General features: G+C 55.6%; 1 protein-coding gene across 1 annotated transcript in view; it reads right to left on the reverse strand.

Annotated features, from left to right (window-relative positions):
* The window catches only part of FOXP3 (forkhead box P3), an 18,710-nt gene continuing 6,396 nt past the window's right edge, over positions 1–12,314 (reverse strand). The window contains exons 3-13 of the mRNA XM_032843051.1: positions 6,424–6,658; positions 5,785–5,889; positions 5,548–5,686; positions 5,054–5,141; positions 4,880–4,984; positions 3,955–4,042; positions 3,676–3,756; positions 2,825–2,975; positions 2,030–2,106; positions 696–797; positions 1–487 (exon numbers count right to left, since the gene is read on the reverse strand). Coding sequence (XP_032698942.1) covers positions 338–487; positions 696–797; positions 2,030–2,106; positions 2,825–2,975; positions 3,676–3,756; positions 3,955–4,042; positions 4,880–4,984; positions 5,054–5,141; positions 5,548–5,686; positions 5,785–5,889; positions 6,424–6,658 — 1,321 coding nt within the window. The 3' untranslated portion in view covers positions 1–337. The remainder of the gene's footprint in view (positions 488–695; positions 798–2,029; positions 2,107–2,824; positions 2,976–3,675; positions 3,757–3,954; positions 4,043–4,879; positions 4,985–5,053; positions 5,142–5,547; positions 5,687–5,784; positions 5,890–6,423; positions 6,659–12,314) is intronic.

Here is a 12,314-nt window from a genome sequence, read left to right on the forward strand (position 1 = left end):
TATGTGTGTGTGTCTTCCAGCCCAAAGGTCACCTGTCTGAGTGACCGAGGCAGGCTGTGTGTGTGGTTGGTGTGAAGGCTCAGTTTGGCTAAAGAGCTTGTTGTGGGAAGCTGGGCCAGGGGGGCAGGGGCCAGGGCCCCTCTGAGCAGCCTTGGTGCAGGGCGGATGCTCTAGAAGGGTGGTCAGCTGAGGCTCAGGGTCCCTGGCAGGCAAGACCGTGCACACCTCACTTCTTGGCCCCAGTGGGCATGTCCAGGGCCCATCACCCCTGCCCCCGGCCACTTCCACCCCCCATTTCAGCCCCTGTCCATCCTTCCTCCTTTGCTTGGTTTTGAGGTTAGGGGCCGGGTGTGGGGTTAGCACTCCTGCTGGGCCTCTGGCTCCTCTTCTTGCGGAACTCGAATTCATCCACGGTCCACACGGCCCCTTTCTCGCTCTCCACCCTCACGAAGCACTTGTGCAGGCTTAGGTTGTGGCGGATGGCGTTCTGTGGGAAGAAAGCCCACCAGGCCAGGGGTAGGGGGAACGGCTAGGCAGTCAGCCTCTGAGGTCAGCAGGACCCAGCCCAAACCGGCCTCCCAGCCCTTCCCGACATGTCTACAAGCCCCCCACCACCACGCCACTCCTGAGCTTGGCCCAGCACCCCGGTGACATTAGAGGCCCTCCCAGCCACTGCCACTGCCAGAAGAGCTTACCTTCCAGGTGGCAGGGTGGTTTCTGAAGAAGGCAAACATGCGTGTGAACCAGTGGTAGATCTCATTGAGTGTCCGCTGCTTCTCAGGAGCCTCCAGGATGGCCTGGAGGTTAGGGGGTCAGGTGGTCAGGGAGCCCTTCCCCTGAAGTTGGGCTGAGAGTGGCAGTGGCCCACCTTGGGTGTCTGACAGGAGTGGAACTGGGGTGGGCAGGGGAAGAGAGGGAGGGAGACGGTGTGCAGTGATAGGTCAGTGACAGAGTTAGAAGTCGGGTGAGGTGGAGGATCAAGGCTGAGGTCGCAGTAAGGTCTGGTTCAGGGTAGGCCTGGGATTGGGTTAAAGGTCTGGGATGGAGTTGGAGCTGGCCTTCTCCACGGGAGCAAGACGTCAGGGTTTGGGAAGGTCAAAACCCAGGAGTAGGGCCAAGTTAAGGATGTGGGAGTGGTAAAGGGCCAGGCAGAGTTAAAGGTCAGCAGGAAAAGGGCTGGTTAAGGGTCTGGCTGGGGATGGACCGGGGCGAGTTGAGGGCTGAGGGATGGGATGGCATTAAGGTCAGGAGTCCGAGGCGAGCCTAGTGATGGAGTTATTTTCTGTGTCAGGCATGTGCTTAGAGTCAAGGTCAAGAATGAATTTGGTTGTATGTGGTCGTTCAGGGTCAGGGCTTATGTTAGGTGTGGAGTGAGGCTAACGGTCAGGGAATTGGATCTGTTTGGATTTAGGAGTGGGGTGAAGGAAAGGGTGGGAGATTACCACCACAGTGAGGTTCTGGGTCAGGGTGGGGCCAGGTAGGGGAATGTGTGTTGTTGTGGAGGGGTTAGGTGTGGGCCTAGGATGAAAGTTCTAGGCAAGCATTAGGGAGATTCAAATGAAGGGGCTGGGACTGGGTGAGGCCAAGGGTCAGATAGGTGTCACAAGGAAGGGGTGAGAGGCAGGATCCTGCTGGCTTATTGGGGTATGTGGGGGCTGGGGAAGGAGTTAGGATAGTATCTGTGGTGGGTTTAGGGCAAGGGGCAAAGATCAGGGTCATCTGGGGCTATTTTACGGGTCTGGGAGGGGGTTAAGTATGGGGTCGAGGTGGGCCCCGGGAAAGGGGTGGGGTGAGGGCCAGAATTTGGCTCACACAGGCCTGGATAGTGGTTTAGGTTTGGGTTGAGGGGCAGGTCTGGGGTGAAGCCGGCATGAGGGCGGGTGGGGAATCCTGTGGGAGGCCTGGGTTTGTTCATGAGGGAGCCTGACCTGGGGGTGCTTGGAAGGAGGCTGGGAATGTGAGAGCCTGGTGCTCCCCTTCTCCCCCGCCCATTTCTTTTCCTTCTTCTTGGCCCACACTGCCTGCTTACCCAGCGGATGAGGGTGGCATAGGTGAAGGGGGGCCGCATGTTGTGGAACTTGAAGTAGTCCATGTTGTGGAAGAATTCTGTAGGGGGTGGGGGAGGATCAGGTTCCATCCTGGAGCTCCTCGCTCCCTCTTCCATCTCCCCTGCTACAAGGAGAGGCTGCCCAGCTGAGATCCCTCACTGCCAGTTGTCACCCTCACGGTGACCATGCTGAACATTGGGCGCCGATGTGTCATTTACTGCTTGTGCTACTTGCACCAAAATGGGCCTCATTGTCACCGAAGTTGAAAGGAAGTGAAATAACTTGCACACCAGAGGGATTCAGGTGGCCAAGTGGCAGAGGCAGGATGGCACTCAAGGGCCCTGATCCCTCTTAAGCCCACAGCCCAGGCCTTGCGGGCAGCCCCTGGATCCATGAGCTTGGGAGAATCCCCCCGCTTTTCCTTGGAGGGGGAAGGGAGAGTCTCTGGGGAGTGAGGGGAGCTAGCTCCCTCCCTGCCCTCCCTTCTGACAACAGAATGGAGTAGCCAAAGCCCAGATTGAGTGAGCCCCAGGCCCCAGGGGAGATGGGGCTAGACAGGAGAAACCGCAGTGGGGGTGGGGTGGGAGCAGGGGGCTTACAGGCCTTGGAAACGCTTAAAAGCAGCTTTGGCAAGGGGTTGTGTTTTCCCAAAGGCTGAGTGGCAGTGTTGGGGAGGGTTGGTCCCGGCTATCTCCCACCCCGGGCCAGTGGGGGATGAGGGGCAGGGGGTAGGGTGTGTGGAGGCTGGACCACGTAGGGATATGGACCATACTTACCTGGGAACGTGCTGTTTCCATGGCTGCCCCAGAGGTGCCTCCTCACAGCGAACAGGCCGTCAGGGGCCTCCTGGGGGCTGGGCCACGCTGGGCCAGTGGTGACGGGAGTGCCACTGGCCACGATGCAGCATGAGCCCTTGTCCGATGACACCTACAGGAGGAGAGAAGAGAACGGCTGGTGATTCAGAGGCTTAAACTTTCCACTTCAATTTTAAATAAGTCTTTTTTTTTTTTTTTCCAAAGCGAGGGAGCTCTCTTCCCAATTCCAGTCTGATACAGAATCCGACAAAGCAGCATTGAGCTGTATGATGCCAGGGCCACGAGCTGGGGCTGAATTGGGCTCCCTACCCAACTGTGACCTTAACCTTAGGGATGATAGTAATAACTATCATGAGTGGCCTCACGAGGATTTGATAAATTAATCCCAGCAACGTGCTCAGGAAAGGGGCCTGGTCCCCAGGGCCAGCTTCACGGGTGTGTGGCCTGTGTGATCACAGGGGTCCATGCCCTTTGTTTACTGCTCTGTGGGGGTCATCTTGAAACCCGGGCCCCATGTGTCTATTTTGCACCAGCCCCTGCTCCCTGGGTGTTACACGGCCAACCCTGCCCACGGCACTGGCTCTGTTGTCCAGTAAATGCTTGGTGATTAGCTGTTGCTTTGAAAACTCAAGGTCATGATGTTTTGGGACCTTAGAGGGTAGAGGATTTGTAACCGAGGGGAGAGGTTTCCAGGTCTGGGCGTGTTTGGAGCTGGGGTTGGGGGGCACAGAGTCCCAGGGCGTGGGTGCGAGGGCAGGTCCCCTCCGCCCCCTCCAGCCGCCTGTACCGCTTGTGGGCCCAGGGTGACTCACCGTGGATGGGGCTTTGGTCAGGGCCATCTTCCCAGCCAGGTGGGCCTGCATTGCGCCCAGCTTCTCCTTCTCCAGCACCAGCTGTGAGGACAGGCGCAAAGTGAGCCCTCAACTTGGCCTTTCTCTGCCGCATCCTGGCTCAGGCTGTGATCCTCCATGGGAGTGCCCTACCCCCTCCCTTCCTTTATGCCAGCCCCCGTCCTGGGTGAGCTTGGCTCCTGGCACAGGGTAGACAGAAGGCTCGCCCATCATCCCCCAACCACCCCTCTCCTCCATCACCTGCTGCTCCAGAGACTGCACCACCTCCCTCTGGAGGAGACACTGTGCCCTGCCCTTCTCATCTAGGAGATGGTCCGCCTGGCAGTGCCTGGGTAGGGGGAAGAGTCCACGTGGGTGACCATGGTGGGCCTGGCCTCCCGGCTCACCACTCTGAGTGAGGAGGGCCAGACCTTTTGGGAGGTCTCTCCTCGGTGCCTCAGCCTCCTCCCCTCTCTACCTCAGTCTCCCTCTTACACCTGCTGTTCCTTTAACACATGCTACTTGGCATCTCTGGTGCCAGGCCTGAGCTCGCCACTGGAGCCTGGCCAGGGTGCTGGAGACGATGTTGGAAGGCTCGTGAGCTGAGAGGTAGGCGAGGGCAGGAGAGGCACTCCAGGTGGGGAGGGGTGGACAGCCTGTGCAAAGTCATGGTCGTGAAGAGGACAGGGTGTAGAATTGCCACTGATAGTTGGGTATGGTGGGAGAAGGGGTGTGTATGTATGTGTGTGTGTTGGGGGAGGCAGCAAGAGTCACTGTGAGAATCTGGAACTGTGGGGATCAATGAAATCAGGAGGGGTAGGTGAGCAGAAGCCTGGCTGCCTGGATTCAAATTCCAGCTCTGTGACTTAGGAACTGGGTGATCTCGATTAAGACACTTAACTTTTTTATGGCCTCAGTCTCTGTATCAGTAAAATGGAGGTAGGTAATAGTATAAACCTCTGTTATGATGCCCCATTACACAGATGAGGAAACCAGGGGCCAGAGAAGCTAAGTAACTTGCCCAAGGCCACACAGCCAGTGAGTGGGATTTGAATCTATGGTCTTAGCCTTTGCCTTTTGCCTCATCACTCTGTACTGAGATGAGGCCTGAGCTGAGACCTGTACCACAGGCCTTTTCCCACACACTGGGGACCCTCCTGGACTAGTATGAGCCTGGGTCACTCACTTGAAGAAATCCTCTGGCTCCTCAAAGACCTTCTCACATCCGGGCCACTTGCAGACACCATTTGCCAGCAGCGAGTAGGAGCCCTGGGGCATGGTCGAGAGGGCACTAGGAGGACAGAAGGTGTAAGGGGAGGCAACGGCAGAGCAAGGGTCCTTCCCAGCCTGGTCCACTGACCTGTCTTTCCTGGGTGTGCTGGGGCTTGGGAAGGTGCAGAGCAGCGCGGGCTCCCTGGACACCCACTCCAGGCTGGCCACGTTGATCCCTGTGGGTGGGGATGGGGTACCTTTGGGACCCTTAGGCTGGTCCCTCAGGCTTAGCCCACAGAGACTCTCATTTTGAATTTCCTCCTGAGCCTCTCAGGCCCTGATTCCCAGGGACTCTGTTGGCCCTAACACCCAAGGCTTCTTGGGGAGCAGCTCAGAGGCCGCCATTCGTGAGCGCTGACATTTCGACTGCAGAGACCTGCGGTTCTGTGATTCGTGCCTTTCTGCATCTTTAAGGTTCTGAGCCTGACATTTTTTGGAGGCTGGAGTTTCCCAGATGATAAGACCCGATGCCTCTGACCTCCTGAGGGCCGCCATTCAGCAGCCTACTCGGCTCACGTTCACGCCCTGGGGGGTGGGGGTGGGGCTTGGGGTTCTGTAGAGCTGCGGGTTGGGGGCTGTTACCAGGTGGCAGGCCAGGCCGGGCCTTGAGGGAGAAGACACTGGTGGCAGCAGTGGGTGGCGGCAAGCTGATCATAGCTGGGTTGTCCAGTGGGCGAACCTGCAGCACGGGGGTCCGAGTGTGGGTATCCACCGTTGAGAGCTGGGGGCACACAGGGGCTGTGGTTCAGCCTCCCCCCCCAGCCACGGCACCCAGTTGTCCCACCTGCTCCCGCCGCCCTGCCCATTCCCGGTCAGTACCTGGTGCATGAAGTGTGGCCTGTCCTGGAGGAGGGCTTGCAAGTGGGGCGAGGGGCCCAGCCGTGCCCCAGAGGGTGCCACCATGACTAGGGGCACTGTGGGCAGCTGAGGGGGGGAGAAGGCAGGCGTGTGAGATGCCATCCTTATCCTCACTTTTCTACATGTCTAGTTCATACACTCCTCGCCACAGCCCCACACGGTAGGTACTCTGACCATCCCCATTTTACGTATGTGGAAACTGAGGCTCAGGGAGAGCGAATGACTTTTTCAAGATCAAACAGCTAATAAGTGGCTGAGTTGGCCTCAACCCCGTCTCGTCACCTCACCTCTCTGGGCACCAGCCCTCTCCCTTGTCATGTGGGGATGCGGACACAGGGCCATGCCTGTGGGGCCATGATAGGATCTCCTCTCCTGAGACCGGGATTAGGAGGTCGGGGAGAGCCTTGAATCTCTGAGACCTGCTAACTGGGGACTTTCTTGGCCCCGTGACATCTGCATAAGTCACAGACTTGCCTGGGACCCAGAAAACCACTTCCTGTGCCCCAGCTGGGCCCCCCCGCCCAGTGCCACAGTAAAGGTCGGCACCTGTAGGCCCAGGTACCTCACCCTGCCTGCCCCATCCTGGGCCCTGGGCCTCACCTGCAGCTGCGATGGTGGCATGGGGTTCAAAGAGGAGGAGGAGGAGGCATGGGCCCCGCCTCGGAGGTCCCGGCCCTGGAAAGTTGCCCCTGGGCCCTTGGCCCCAAGCAGATCTGAAGCCTTGGATGTAGCCCTCCAGTTGGGTGAGGCTCCCGGGGATGGGCCAAGCACCAAGGAAGGGGCCGAGGGCTTGGCTGGCCTGGGGTTGGGCATTGAGTCCTTGTCCGAGGGCAGGCTGTGAGGACATAGGGGGAAGGAGTTACACGTGTCCCCAGTGGTGGTGTGAGCTGCTCGACCACTTGAACCCTGTAGACCACCCCTCGCCCCGTGCTTCGGCCAGAGCAGGCATCAGCTGGGTCCTGTCCTGGGCTCCACGGCTGGACCCCAGCTCCAATCACGCGTACGTGTGGCACACACCCATGCATAGGAACGCAGATGTGCGTGTGTCTCCGCACACGTCCCAGGTGCAGACGTGCCCGGCTCTGGCACTCAGCCATGCTGGCAGAGCGCTGGTGGTGATGTGTCTTCCACAAGGGAGGTGGGGGATTGGGGTTGTTTCTGGGGCCTCAGCCACAGGCAGGTGTCAGTTTTTCTTCTCCCAACTGCTTGGGGCTCGTCTCCAAGCCTTAGGCCCCTGGTCCTCCCTGCACTATACACAGGGCATACAACCTTTGCTGATCCTGCTGGGACTGGCTTCTGACTCTCTGGGTGGCATTATTTTATCCCAGTGACCTGGCATTTACAAGAGTGGAGGGGGGCATGGACTCAAGGTCCTTCTGGCTGCGGGGAGAGGGACAGACTCTCGGAAGGTGAAAGTAGGGGTACTGGTGAGGAGGCTCCTGTGACAGTCCAGGCAAGTGACAGTGGTGGCACAGACCAGGATGGTGTCGGTGGAGATGGTAAGTTGGTGGATTCTGAGTGTGCTTTGAAGGTGGAGTCAGGAGAATTTGCTGGCAGCTTGGATGTGGTGGGGGGTGGTGAGAGGGGGAGGGTCAAGGAGCCCTCTGGCCTGGTATTTGCCTGAGTAAATACATCTTCTGAGCTGGGGGGAGCAAGGTTGGGGGTGACGATCCAGGGGTGGATAGACACGACGAGTCTGGCATTAGACACATGAGTGGAAATACTGAGTGGGCAGTGGAGGACGGGAGTCTGGAGCTCAGGCAGGGGCGGGGTCTGATCATCTCTGGGCTCCTGCCTTGCACAAAGCTGACATGGCAGGTGCCGGAGAGCAGGGAGAGCTCAGGTCCCCTGAGCCAGGGCTGGTGGGAGCATCTTGACTCAAGCCCCACCAGCGTTTACCCCAACTCTGCTCTCCAAGCCTGCGCTCCTACTAGATGCTGAGCCTGGAATGTCTGCTCTTCCTCCGTATCCCCTATCCGAACCCCATCCAGAAAGTCCTCCATAATGGCGTTGGGCTCCTTTGCTGAGCCCCAGAACTGAACACTCTGTGACAGGCAGGGCTTCTGCTTCTCAGAATCCCAGTCTAAGAGGAAGCTGGAACTGGAAGGGACCGCCTAGTCCAACCACCACTTTACTGAAGGGAACACCCAGGTGTGTTCCACAGTCCCACGGCAACTTGAGAGCTCCCTGTCTTTCTCCAGAAAGTGTGTGTGCGTGCATGTGACTCCCCACCGCACAGCACTGGGTTGGGCACACAGCTGCCGATAGTAGCCCAAGCTGGCACAAGGGGGGTTTAGGGGAGCAGCTGCACCTTCCTTTCTTTGCTGTCAGCTCACGGGATTGTCAGGAGCTCTGGCATGGAGGCAGGTGGGGGTGAGAATCCAGGTAGTAAACTCTTAGTCTCTTGGTGCGGGGGGTGGGGGTGGGGGCATTACATTACATGTGAGAAGCAAGAGCCTGGATCTGTGGAGGCTCAGGACTCAGGGACCATGAAGAGGTGAGCAAATGAATGAAGGTGGAGATCAGGGAGAGGCTTCTAGAAGCCAACGCATGCCAAAGACTGCCAGCAGTCCTCCAAGAGCTAGAAGGGAGGCATGGACAGACCATCCCTAATAGCCTCAGAAGGAACCAGCCCCGCTGGCACCTTGATCTTGGACTTCTGGCCTCCAGAAGTGGGAGACCATAAATTTCTGTTGTTTAAGCACCCCCCAGCTTGTGGTAAATGGTTATAGAAGCCTGAGTAAACGAATACCAACTTTGGTCCATGAGTGGATGGTCTCCGCCACTCTTGCCTGGCCCAGACGGCTGGCCCGTGGTCACTTCTGACGGTGCTGGGACACTTGGCTGGGGCTTATAAGAAATCTCTTCCTCAAACATATTTGGAACGTCCAGCCTCAGGGAAGCACAGGGACATTCTCAGAAAGGGGACATAGATACGGTCTGTCTGGTGGTGGGGAACCTGGAGGGCCGGGCTGGGCAGCCAGCTTCCTGCATTGTCTGTTGGGGCGTCCCTTTCTGACTGTTTCTCAGAAGCTGCATGGAGGTTGTTTCTGGGACACAGAGAGCGTTTTCATATCGGGGTCTGCATCTGGGCCCTGTTGTCACATCCCCAGATTTTCCGCCATTGACGTCATGGCGGCCGGATGCGCAGGGCTTCATCGGCACCAAGGAGGAAGAGAAGGGGGTAGATCCCCCCCCACTGGTTTCGTTCCGAGAATTGGCTGGCCCATCCTGCAGCCGCCTTGGCCCAGGTGGGGGTGATGTGGGTGCTTGCGGATGTGGTGAGTGACGTCCATCTGGCCACCATGACAAATCCTGGGCCCTGTAGACTTGGGGCCATGGAGAGACCAAAGGTTTGATGCTTGGGGACTACCACGCAGACCCTACAGCTGTTGGGACCCTGGGGGTCTTCAAATGGTACTATGCCAGAACCTCCGAATCATAGAACGTCATTTCTTATGTTCAAAGGATCCCAGAGTCTCAAACCCCCTCTGTGAGGGTCCTTGGGTCCAACTTCACAGATGGTGAAGGCCAATGTCAATGGTGTCCAAACTCACTGAAACTCCCTGAAGGACAGGCAGCTCACTACCTCACAGGGTCTTTGGCCTTACCAGGCTTGGCATTGTAGGAAGCCTCTGCCTCTTCTGCCTCTTCTGACAGTTTCCCTCCCAAGTTCTGTGACAGCAGACTCCCCTGAGCCTGGGGTTGGGCTCGGCCATTAACTAGCTGTAACTCTCCTCGGGCTTGCATGTAAACTGGGACAGTAATTGTACCCCTTGTCCAAAGTTAATGCACATGAAATGCTTAACAAAATATCAGTGATGGTAAATGAACACGTGCAGGGCCTCAGTCTCCCTGTTCATTCTGGGACCATGTTCCTGTACTCATAGCCATTCCACAGGAGATGGGGAGGAAAGGAGGGGGAGCTAGAGGCCAGCATGCCTTTGGCTAGGGCCTCACGGTGGGGGACAGGAAGAGCCTTGGCCAGTAGGGAGCCCACTGCCAGGCTCTCTGGAGGGGTGCCGGGGTGGAAGTTCCCGGGGACCCGTGCCCACTCTGGGGATATGGTTGAGCTCTATCCACAGCCAGACCCACAGACATACTGGCTGACTTACATCCTTCCAGTATCACTACCCTCTGGCCACAAGGCCTTCTGAGTCATGGGACCCTGGGACCCCACCCAGACTAGCTCTTAGGAGGTTGGGCTCCATACTGGCCCATGTGGCCACAGAGCCTCCTGCCTGAGTAAGGGTCCAAGTTGTGAGAAGGGAGAAGGGGGAATGGCAGCAGCCAGGGGGCAGCTCAGCTTCCCTTCCACCCCTCATGGGTGCTGAGAAGTAAACTGAGGCCCAGAGTGCAGGGGAGAGACAGAAGCAGGGTCCTGCCAAGAGTCCCATGGTCTGAGCTTGGGTCTTAACTCCACCATTCCATCCCTGTGAGGCCTTGGGAGAGGCCCTCTTGCCCATCTCCAGGCCTCAGTTTGCTCCTGCGTACACTGGGCAGAGAGAGGCATGGAGGAGATAAGGGCCAGGCCCCTTCCACTTTGTGTCTGGGGGACCTGCTACATGTCTGCAGGGCATCGAGTCAACAACAGCCCCTCCAGCCAGGGGACTGGCTGAGAGACAGGGATACACAAAGAGACAGAGACAGAGAGAGACAGACAGACATAGGGGAACACAAAAACCCAGAGAACAAGAGATACAGAGAGATGGAAGAAACATGAGGTGGGACAGAGATACACAGAGAGTGAGAGATGCTGAGGGAGGGAGAGAGAGAAAGAGAGAGAGAGAGAGAGAGAGAGAGAGAGAGAGAGAAAGGAGGGAAGAGGAACTCAAAGGAACAAAAGTCCTAGAAGTATACACAAGGAGGGAGACAGAGAATGAGAGAAACAAAAAGAATAAGAGAACAGCACAGGGAGATGGGAAGAGGATGAGGTAGGAAGAGGGAGAGGGGGAGAGAGAGGGAGAGATGTCCCAAATAGAGATAGAGACAGAGACAGAGAAAGAGGGAAACGGTGTGGGGGGGGGTAGAGATGAATGCCCCAAATAATAGTAGCTGTTGGTCTCTGGCTACAGGAACTGAGGCTGCATCAGATAGGGGATATACTGGACTGCGAAGTGGCAGTCAGCAAAGTGCCATGGCTCAGACACTGGGGAAAGGAACAAAACAGAAATCTCAATCACCGACGACTGTCTAGAGGCAATCGAGTTTGTGAGAAATGTGTCATTTCAACCTGGGAGACAGCGGAGGCTACACTATTTGACAAATGCTTCTGGGAATATTAAGGGAAAGATAAAGTTAGTTAATGAATAATCAGTCCATTTTCCCCACCAATTCCTCTCTGCCCAGTTTGAAATGTCGCCAGTCAACATATACCCTGAAACACATCCCAGATTTATTAAAGAGATAAGAAAGAATATATTCTTGGGTTTCTTGCACGCCAGCCCTATGCCAAGCACTTACGTGGTTAATACATTTAATCCTCACAACAACTCTTTGAGGTAGGCGCTACTACAATCATCACAGTACATACGAGGAAATGAAGGTACAGACAAGTTAAATGCCTGGCTAAAAATCATACAGATGGCTTGGGGTGAGGTTGGGTTTGTCCCAGACAGTCTGGCTCCAGTACCCACACTCTTAACCTCCACAGCAAATGGAAAAAATGAAGCCATAAAAGAGACTAGAAGCCAACACAGGTGAACATTTATCTCATTTTCAAGTGGGAAAGGACTTTCTAAGCACAAAACCAGAGACAGTAACCACAGAAGGAAAGAGTAACCCATTTGTCTATATAAAAACATCATAGCATCACAAAACTCCATAAACAAATAGAAAAAGTGAGAGATGAATTGGGGGGGAAATATCTGCTATACATGTATGCCTATTGGAAGGTTAATATCCTTTCTAAATAAAAAGCTGTGACAAATCAATAAGAAAAAAAATGATGAGCACTCCAATGGGACTAAGGATATGACCAGACAACTTAAGAAAAAGTACAAATGCTCAATAAATAGTGTAAATAATCAAAGAAAGCAAATGTCAACAATGTGATAATATTTTTTCTTACCTGGTATGCTGAAAAAGGATTTAAAAAATGATAATACCCACACAGGGCTGGCTTGAGTACAAGAAGCATATAACAGGACAACGTTTTGGAAGAATGATTTGCAGAGAGGGTCAGACAACCTTAAAAATGCACGTGCCTCTTGTCTCAGCAACTCCATTTTCAGGAATCCAGGGAACTAATCAGGGATGATTATGGGGGAAAGAACTAGAAACAACCTGAATGTCCAGGAATTGGCACTTGGTCGAACCAATCGTGGTTCACACCAGTGTGAGGACAGTCTTGACAGCCACGAAAGATCATATGTTGAAACAATTTTTAGTGATCTACAAAACGCTCCTATTAATTGAATAAAGCAGTAGCAAAACCAATAGAGAGTGGTTTTAATTTGGTTAAAAAAAAATACTAACAGCTAACAGTGAGC

Source organism: Lontra canadensis, unplaced genomic scaffold, assembly GCF_010015895.1.
Source record: "Lontra canadensis isolate GAN:19392208 unplaced genomic scaffold, GSC_riverotter_1.0 scaffold134, whole genome shotgun sequence".
Classification (NCBI taxonomy): Eukaryota; Metazoa; Chordata; class Mammalia; order Carnivora; family Mustelidae; genus Lontra; species Lontra canadensis.